At 51.2% G+C, this 10,066-nt stretch overlaps 1 protein-coding gene across 3 annotated transcripts in view; it reads left to right on the forward strand.

The window, feature by feature from the left end:
- MTCL2 (microtubule crosslinking factor 2) overlaps positions 1 to 9,013 on the forward strand; it is a 71,626-nt gene extending 62,613 nt beyond the window's left edge. For 2 of the 3 annotated variants that reach the window (XM_061210180.1, XM_061210179.1), the window contains exon 15: positions 802 to 9,013. In XM_061210180.1, the coding sequence (XP_061066163.1) occupies positions 802 to 954 (153 nt within the window). In that variant the 3' untranslated portion in view covers positions 955 to 9,013. The remainder of the gene's footprint in view (positions 1 to 801) is intronic. The other variant, XR_009703571.1, reaches the window with a different exon arrangement.
- Positions 9,014 to 10,066: the final 1,053 nt, after the last annotated feature.

Here is a 10,066-nt window from a genome sequence, read left to right on the forward strand (position 1 = left end):
TATCTAACTTATCTCACTTAGCATAATGCCCTCCAAGTCTATCCATGTTACTGCAAATGGCAAAATCTCATTCTTTTTTGTTTTGTTTTGTTTTGCTTTTAAAATTTTTTTTTTTAATCAGTCATCAATTTTATACACATCACTTTATACATGTCAATCCCAATCGCCCAATTCAGCACACTCATTCTTTTTTTATAGCTGAGTAGTATTCTATTGTAGATATATACCACATCTTCTTTATCCATTCATCTGTTGATGGACACTTAGGTTTTGGCAATTGTAAATAATGTACTGCAGCACTTTTAACCATTATCCCTGTGCGTTGGTAATAGTAAAAAAAAATTAGAAACTACCTAATATCCACATAAAAAATGCATTGGATAAATAAATCAAGCTATTTCCATTCAGTAGAATAGCATATGGCCATTAAAAAGAAGGAGATCTGGACATACATGACAAAAAAGTGTTCATGTTTTGCAATTACAAAATAAGCTGTAGGGGTTGAAATCATTTGGGTAAATGCATGTGTGTGCAATGTTTTGAGAATTTATCTTTCATGGACAATGTTTACTTTCTTCTCTGTATATTCCAGAATTTATTACCTTCTGGAAGGTTGTTTATAAGCATTCATTACTGCTCTAATGGGAGAAAATAATTTTTAAAAATTGGTCCAGAGAGGGGCTACAGCCCCTGGGAACTGGTCCCTGGGCACAGCTGAGTCCAAATTCCTTGCCTGGCCACCCAGTCCCTGGGTGGGCAGTGCCTCCGGGCTCCTCCCGACTTCTTCCTCCCTCCTCCCAGGATGCCGTGTGTGACTGTAGCACCCAGTCTCTCGCCTCCTGCTTCGCCCGGCCATCCCGCTCTGCCGTCCGCCACTCTCCTTCCAAGTGCAGGCTGCACCCTTCAGAGTGCGCCTGGGGTGGGGAGGAGAGGGCAGCCCCCCCCAGCGAGTGACAGAGCAGCCGAGCTCCCCACCTCAACCAGCCCAGTCCCTGGACAGCCAAAGGGAACCCGCGGAGAGGAGACGAGGTGAGGGGCCCGCGCCCCCTGCATCTCTCGCCCAGGAGGGACAGCAGCTGCACCACCGCCGCAGAAGAGCTTTCCCATCCAGGTAAAGCGGGGCCTCCTGCTGACTGCTGGGTGGCGATCTCTGACTTCCCAGGGGAAGGCAGCGAGTGGGAGAAAGACCAAAACTGGGCTTCAGAAGCATCTCCAGAGAGATCCCTTGGGAGCTGATCCGTCGGGAGCTGATCCCTGGGTCATAAGGGAGAGCCTTGCCTGGTTCTAGCCACACCCCCTTCTCAGAAGAGCCAAGGAAAGGATACACTTCCAGCCATGCCCCTCAGGGAAAAGGGCTCACAGAGACGTTCCCTGCCAACCACATCCCTCTTCATGGGGAGGAAACACCAATGAGAAGAACAGGCTTTGCTCTAGGGCTCAACTTGGGGTTCTTGGTGGAGCTGAAATGGGCATCACCCCGTCCATTTCTTCCCTCCACTGCCTCCTCCTCCCAGCCCTGCTGCTCTGGATTGCTGTGGCTCTAGGGGATATGATAGGGCAGTAACCAGGGTCAAGTATCTGCTTGGAATCCTGGAGCCCTGGATCTCCCTGCCCGTAGCTTGGGTGCAGCAAGGACTAGAAGACGAGGGGCTCAGGGTTGGGGAGCCACTGGAACTGCCTTTCTTGCCAAGGTGACGTGGGGGGCCCCAACCTTCCCAGGAGACTCCTTGAGGACAGAAATAGGTAAAGTCCATCTCAAGACCTGGTGCACAGATAAATGCCTAATTGCCCACTGCCTTGATCGCTGGGGTCTTTTTCCCTGGCACCCTGGAGGGGCACCACATCTCCACTGTGTTTACATCCTGCAGCTGGTGGAGGGCAAAGACATTCCCAGTAAGAGACTCCCAGATGGCCAGGTCAGGCCGAGGAGCATTCCGAGAGGCCAGTGCCCCAGGACATGGCAATAGACTGGGGCCTGGAAACACATTTCTTGTCTAGGTTGTTTATTTGAATTTTTCTTACTATAAATATTTAAAGTGGTTTTACTTTATTTTAATAATTTAACTTACCCCAAAGCCCCTAAGGTAATTTATTGGAGGTTGATACATGTATTCTTGCCACTGGGACAATGCAAGGCTTTAAGACGATGGACAGGCGCAGGGTCCCCTGTGTGGATGAGGCAACTCAGCAGCCGAGCTCTGGTCTCCACGTCAGCTTTGGATGGCCCACCAGCAAAGCTGGAGCCCTGCAGCCTGCTCCCCCAAAACTGCTGACCCTTTGGCCTCAGAGCATCACTTTACACTCAACACCCGGTACTTGCCCAACCCCCAGCCGTGAGTCTGTAAATGCTCACAGACAGGGTGGAGGGCTGGACCACTTCCCAAACATTCTCCATTTTCTTTCTCATTTTCCTCCCTCCCTCTGAAACCTTTTTTGTTTCAATGAGTCAAACACGGATTACTAAGGCTTTATCAAGAGCATGGAGATCTCTCCAAGTTCCCCAAGTGAGAACTCGCAGGAAAACAGGACTGAACTTCGAGAATGTTGTTTATTGCAGCTTTGCACATGGATCTGAGAGTGTCTGCCAGCCTGCCTCAGTTCACACCAGCCTGCCAGCTTTTTCACCAGCCTCTCTCCTTAGCCTTATGGGCTCTCCCGGCTCGCCTCCCAGCCCCAACTCCACTGCCCACCCTTCCCCATGTCCCATGTGAGCTGCCTGAGCCATCGGATGGATTGCACCTTGGCTCATTGCAGTGTGGTGATGGGGGAGGTGTACTCAGATGGCCTCCCCCTTGGTGCCAGTGAACCCGTTTTGTTTACACACATGCCCACACATCTGCCTGTTACAGGCTGGGGGCTCAGAGTGGAAACACCAGGATAAAGTGGCTTATCTGAATTTGCCATCAGGAAGACCAAAAGCCAGCAGCTTGGCTAATTTGCCCCCAGGACTCAGGAGATGCCTCTGTGCTCCCACCCACCAGCTCCTGGTCTTGCCCTTTCTGGAGCATCTGGACCAGTTACCCAAATTCCTTCATCACCATTCCCTATTGGCAGAACTTGGGGTTACGTTAGTGCAAGCAGCCACTTCCTCATGCCATAGTGACCTGTGTGGGCAGAGCAGGCAGGCTGATGGAGCCATGGGCCAATCCCCTCTAGGATGCCACTGCTCCCACCCAAGAGGTCAGGGGTCCCCTCCAAGGTTATCTCCAAGTGAGGGGATTCACACAAGGCCACAAGCCACCAGAGGCCTCTGGCACTTCCCAGAGCTGCAGAGGGCCAGGGAGGCTGTGCTTCTAGCCTTGGGGAGAAATCCTCGTGAGACCTGAACCCTGCGGACCGCTCAGCCTTACCGTCGTTCTCACCCAAGATTGTCCTTGCATTCTCATTGTCTTAGAGCCTGGCCACCCAGACCTCAGCCAGTGTCAGAGACCCCAGATCTTGGTTTTCAATAAAGTCCCAGTTTCTGCTTCCTGCATGCCACTGTGCAAGGTCACTCATCACTGTTCCTACAGAAGCCTCTGGACGTGGGGCTTGATGGGGTTGAAAATGTTACGTGTAAATATTGGTTTGGTTTGATTTTTAGCATTTTAATTAGTAACGGTTGTGTTTTCTTTTTTGGGGTGGGGGGTTGGTTTGTAAAAACTCTCTACTCTTTTGGAATGTAATTTCTAAGTTTGTTTCTTCAAATGCCTTTTTAAGTCTTGGTAACATTCCCAAAGCAGAAAACTGCCTGGCCCTCTGTGGGGACTCCCATGGAGCATTGGGTCCCAGGAAGGAACACTGCCCTTTCCCCCTTTCTTCCCCTTCCTGCTACCCCTTACCTTTTTACTCCTAGCAGCTTCTTCTTCCTTCTTTTCCTCCTCCTCTAGCCTTCTTTTTCCTTTCCCCATCTCTATTCTCTGCAGCCAAAGTCCCAAGGAACCCTGGGGTCCTAATTCCCTACAGACCCCTAGGCTTGGATCCACTGTGTTGGCACCAGTTGGTTGAGGGGAAATGGGAGACCAGTTGGCATGGTTGACCCCAAACTGGACGATCTTGTGTTTCCTATGTGTGACCTCTTCCCAGAGCCAAATTAAACCCTCCTGGGGGCAATGATGTCTGTATTTGAAATGAAAGTCAAACCACTTTGGCACATCAGTGGTCCCTAGATCCTGCATGCACAAAGCATCAGTATCCAAGTCCCTGTCACCCTGGCAGCCCTTCCCCGCCCCCTGCTAATTCTTTCCCCACCAAAGGCTGACCAATTTAAAAAACTCCTCCAAGAGGTCTTGCTCAAAATGGCCCCGCCCCTTGGTCTCCCCAGGGATGCCCTTCTACGAGCTGCTCTCCCAGGTGACAAAGTTGAGGGCCCAAGACTTGACCCTCTTACACCCTAATTGCCACATGGCTCCCTCGTGCCTGCCCCCATGCACCTTTCATGGTTTCGTCACCCGGCCTGTTCTCCTCTTGCCAATCCAACTTCCAGGCCCTTCCTCCCTCTCCTCTCCCATCTAGAATGTCCTCCCCACCCCAGCTTTGCCAGCCTTCCAGCCCCACCAGCATCACCCCCCCCCACCCCGTACACCCCTCCTAGAGCACGTTGCTATTTAGAAATTGCTTCCCCATGCCACATCTCCTTCAGACTTCTAAGGGCCAACTCTGGGAGGCAACCTTGGCAGGATAGGGGTTAGTGCTCCCATTTTACAGATGAGGAAACTGAAGTGCAGGTCTCATCCCTGAGTCACCTAACTGGGAAGTCATCAAGTTTAGACTAGAACCTGGGTCCACTGGATCCCCTAACCCAACTCTGTCCTGCTTGCTGTGTCAACCCACTGCCCCACTGGGGGCTTTGTGTGGGTATAGGACACCGAGAATATGCCACTGCCCAACCCAGACATAAAACCAGTCCACTCTGAATCACTGGACCCGTATGTCCCAGAGGGTGGTGTGGGGACCCCCTGCATCAGAATCCTCTTAGGGCATGTCTAAAATGCAGCTTCCTGGGACCCGCCTCAGCCTCTGGGCCAGGAATCCGCGTATCTAACAAATCCCCAGGGAGATCCTGAGTACAATGGCCACGCCATTGATGTTCACAGCCCTGACTGTTAGGCCATCTTTTTTTAACCAGATAACCATGATGTTATATCTTAAAAAGAGCATTGAGCTGGTAATTAGGGGACCTGGTCCTCAAGCCAGCTCTGATTTGGGTTAATTATGCTGAGAATTTCCAAAAAGCACTGGAGGCAATTTACAATCTTAGTCATAAGGATCAGTAAGACAACAGAAAAAAAGAGAGTCAGGAACTTCCTTGGTGATCCAGTGGTTAAGAGTCTGTGCTTCCACTGCAGGGGTTACGGGTTCGATCCCTGGTAGGGGAACTAAGATCTCGAATGCCTCACAGCGCAGCCAAAAAAAAAAAACCAAAAAACAAAGAAAGTCAAAAAGCAAGAGGAATTATCATTCCCCAAATCTATCTGACGTGATTCCCATAATCCTGCAATTAAATTTTACTCTTGAGTTTCCTGGCAACCACAGTAAAAAGGGAAGCGCATCATGGTAAAAAGGGAAGCATGTCATCATCCCGTCATGGGAAGAAACCATAGTTGCCCCAGGAGACAAACTCTTCTGCTGCTAATTTCGAGCATGTGTCCTTAAAGTCCACTAAGCCGGTTGCAGTGTGAACCTAAGATGCAAGGATGGTTTCCAGGTCACTATTTTTAAAATAATAATAAATGGCCACCAACTTGAATGACCTTGGCCCCGGAGCATGTGGCTAGTCTGTACCTCAGTTCCTCCAGCTATAAAGTGGGAGAATGTCCTTGCATGGCTGTGCTGAGGACCAAATACAGTACTGTGCCTGTGAATGTGCCTGGGAAAGCATAATTTTCTACATCCATGGAAAGTGTTCTAATCACACTCATTGTTCCCACACCAGCCTCCTGGTGCCCTGGCCCTGGGGGTGATACACCCCTCACTAGTCTTAGTGAATAGAAAGAAAAATAAACTGGACCTACCCCCTCACTTTTTTAAAAATTGTGGCAAAACATACATAAGACATAGCCATTTTTAAGTGGCTTTAAATACGTTCACAATGTTGTATTGATACACTCTCCACTTCCAGAACTTTTTATCACCCCAAACTGAAACTCTATACCCACTAAACAATAACTCCCCATCCCTCTCCCCCAGCCCCTATAACCTCTATTCTACTTTCTGTCTCTATGAATTTGCCTAGTCTAAGCACCTCATATAAGTGGAATCATACGTACAGTGCTTGTCCTTTTGTGTCGAACCCCCTCACTTTTTGGATGAGGAATCAGGCCCAGAGAAGGGAGAGAGTGGTTCACCCAAGGTCAGACAGCAGGTTAAAGGCAGAATCAGGACCAGAACCCAGGCTTCCTGACCCCCATCAGGTTCTGCATCCCCAGTGGTGGGTGAGACACCCCCCACCTACCATTCCGTGGTCTTGGTTGAACCCCTTCCTCTCTCTGGGCTCAGTCTGTTCGCTCCCCACTGCCCACCCATCCTCTCTTTTATCATCTTCCTCCAAAGCTTCCCCTCCTCCTGCCTCCTCTTCTCCAGCTGATTCCCACCAGCAGACTGAGTGGCCCTGACCCATGGCCAGGTTTTCCTTCTGAGCCCCAGGCTTCCTTGTAGCACCCATCCCTCAGCCCTCCCAGAACGGCCTCCCCAGCTCCACTCGTCTCCCGTGGATTTCCCTGTAACCTCAGCAAACCCCTCCCTGTCCCCTCAGCCTCACATTCCCATCCTCCCGTGTCTGTGGTCTCCCAACTCCGGATGTTTGCTTTCAGATCTGGTTGTATTCCCTGGGTTCTGTTTTATTTTGTGTTTCCTCACACCGAAGGGGGAACCTTTCCCCAATGCCTCAGGCTGGGCTTGGCCCCAGTGACCACCCCCCAAGCCCAGAAAGACATCCCCCCATCCCACCCTTGAGCCCCATTTTCTTCTGTCCACAGCCTCCCGGCAAGACCCCAACGCTTTCCACTGGGAATTGGGGGGGAACTTGGATCCCCCATTTTGGCCTCCTCTATCCTGCCCAGTCCCACATGGCCTTGTTTGGAAAGTAGATACAGCCTGGCTTGGGTTCTTCTCTCCCTGGCCATCCGTCCATCTGTCTGTCCATTTGACATCCCCCATACTCTCCACTCTCTCCTGGACCTCACGGCCTCTGGAACAGCTTGCCCTGGCAGAACCTGTAGCCTACCCTGGCAGAACCTGTAGCCCACCCTGGCAGAACCTGTAGCCCACCCTGGCAGAACCTGTAGCCCACCCTGGCACTACCCCTTACCCCTCCCAACAGTGTTTGCAAAGTCCACAGACCCAAGAATGGAAGGGGACTGGTGACATGATGCTGGGCCTGAGTCCCCTGCCCAGGGCTCTTCCCCACCCCTCCTGCACTCTTCTTGGACCCTACCTTGTGTATCCCATCAGCCCTACACCACTCCCTTCCTGCCCTTCACCAGCCCCCTGGACCCCAGGGTCTAAGGAAAGGAGCTTTGGTTTCCCCTAAGCATCCTTGAAGGGCCGAAGTCATCAGGGCCTGGCCACCTTGTCACTCTCCATTCTGATACCACTCAAACTGCTCCCATGAAAAGGAACCTCAGCCAGGAGTCTGGAGACCTGGCCCAGGAGATGTCTTAACTTCTCTGTGTTTGGCTGGTTGTATGATTTTATGATAAGCACGAGGATGATCCTTAGGGCCCCAGAGCACCCCTCATGTTTTGGAGTCCTGCATCACCATCCTCTCTCCACTGGGCCCTGGTATTCTGGCTCCTCTCTCAGCTCCGCCACTGATCTCTGTGCCTTAGTTTACTTCTCTGCACAGGGGGGCTCACCACAAGTCTGTTCCCAGCAGCTTCCCAGATATTTTGGTGCCTCTAAGGCAGGGCCTTGCCAGCTGTGGCCCAGCTCCCTGGCATTGTCTTGGGGCACCAAGTTGCTGAGGATGAGATGCCTGGAGGTTCTCAAAGAAGCAGGAGCATCACCTGGGCACTTGATAGACATGCAAAGTATTGGGCCCACTCAGGACCTATGGAACAGAACCTTGGGCGGGGCGGGGGGAGGATGGCCAGCAAGCTGGGGTTTAACAAGCCCTCCAGGTGATTCTGATATACACAGGAGTTTGCCACCTGCTGATCTAGACCAGCAAATAGTGTGGCCTGGTGAGGGACTAAGGCTGGCCCTGACCAGGAACAGGAAACACCAATTTCATCTGGACTCCTGAGAGATTGCGAACCCTCCCTGCCCCTACCCAAAGCAAAACAAAACTATGTTCTCCTCTTCCTGGAAACTGGGGGGCTGGGAGAAGGCATACATTTTTCCTTCCCCTGCCCCTGGCTTGTTTCCAGTTCTACCCACTTCTCCTACTTGTCTGGGTTTTACAAAAGATTGTGTAGGGTTGTGCCAGCCAGGCAGCTGGTGGGCGTCCTGGGCCGGGGGGCGGGAGACAAAAGACCCTGACCGTTTATCCCTTGGGAACCTCACCATAGGCTTATGGCCTCTCTTCAAATGGAAAGAAACAACTCCTCAAAGAAAGACTCCTAAATCCCCAGCCAGCTCCTCCTCCTCCTTCTCTCACCTCTAGGGAGACCTTGTAGACAGTGCCAAAAAACAGCTCCAACCCCCAGCGGCTGGGGAAGAGAGCCAGAAGCTGTCCCTCCTCCTCATCCTGGCCCCCCCTCCCCAAACCCCGCCAATACTGTGAAGCCCCCTTCCTGACCATCCTGGTTTCCTGGTGTGGACCCTGCAGCTGTGGGCCCTAAGGGTTCCCCAGGGAAAGGCCTTTGGGAGGGAAGGGACTAAGGGCATCCTTGGGCCAAACTGTCCACCTCTCCTGTCCGCTGTTTCTCCTCCCCACTCCTGTCTTCAAAAGGCTCTTTCCCAGGATGGATTGGGTGCTAGGACAACCATGGTCCAATCCGCCAGCTCTCCTTGCCCCCGTGTCTTATTTCAGACATGAGAATAACTGTACAGTGTAAACTTACAAAGCGTTTTTAATGGTTGTAGATTGGAAATAAAGTATGTCATATGAACAGTTTCCATGGACTTGGCCTCTTCTCTGATTTCTCATTTTGGGTGGGTGGGGTGCTCAGCAGATTTGAAACTTGACTCTACCCCACACCCAGTTGCCTGGGAAGGAAGGAGCCCTGGGAATGCCACAGCCAGCTGGCTGGTTTGGGGTCACTTGGGAGGAGCCACCAGGGGTTCATGGCTACTGACTGCTGACACCTCAGAGTCTCCCATGAAGGGTGGTATGGCCACTGAGAAACAAATGCAGCGTCATCAAAAATGGAACTGAGGGAATTCCCTGGAGGTCCAGTGGTTAGGACTCCACGCTTCCACTGCAGGGAGCACAGGTTTGAATCCCTGGTCAGGGAACTAGGATCCTGCAAACCTCACAGTGTGGCCAAAAAAAAAAGGAATTGAAACTTTCTACAAAAGACTTTCAAAAATTTATCATAGAAAAGGACATGGATTAATTATCTATTACAGTAGAATTAATTATCCCCAAACATTTATTATATCACAGGTGCTGTGGGTCAGGAATTCGGGAGCTGAGTAGTTCTGACTCAGGGTCTCCTGAGGGTGCAGTCAAGTGTCAGTCAGGCTGCAATCATGTGAAGGCGTGATTGGGGCTGGAAGATCCACAAGGTGGCTCACTCATATGCCTGGCAAGTCAGTGTTGGCAAGAGGCCTCAGTTCCTCCCCAGGTGGCCCTCTCCATAGGGCTGCTTGAGCATCCTCACAACATGGCAGCTGGCTTCCCCCAGAGCAAGTGATATATGGGAAAGGAGGGTAGAAGTTACAATGTCTTTTATGACTAAGCCTTGAAAATCATACACTATCATTTCTGCAGTATCTTATTGGTTATACAGATTAGCCCTATTCCTTGTGGGAGAGGATTATACAAGGGTATGAAGACCAGGAAGTGGGGAACATTAGGGGCCATCTTGGAAGCCAGCAACCACATGAAAATTACACAGATCTCCTCTTTTTTGAGGGCCTAACAATAGCCAGGCCTGTGCTAGGCATTGAGGATAACAATATATGGGCCTGAAAAACAGGA

The sequence above is a fragment of the Eubalaena glacialis genome, chromosome 13 (assembly GCF_028564815.1).
Source record: "Eubalaena glacialis isolate mEubGla1 chromosome 13, mEubGla1.1.hap2.+ XY, whole genome shotgun sequence".
Taxonomy (NCBI): Eukaryota; Metazoa; Chordata; class Mammalia; order Artiodactyla; family Balaenidae; genus Eubalaena; species Eubalaena glacialis.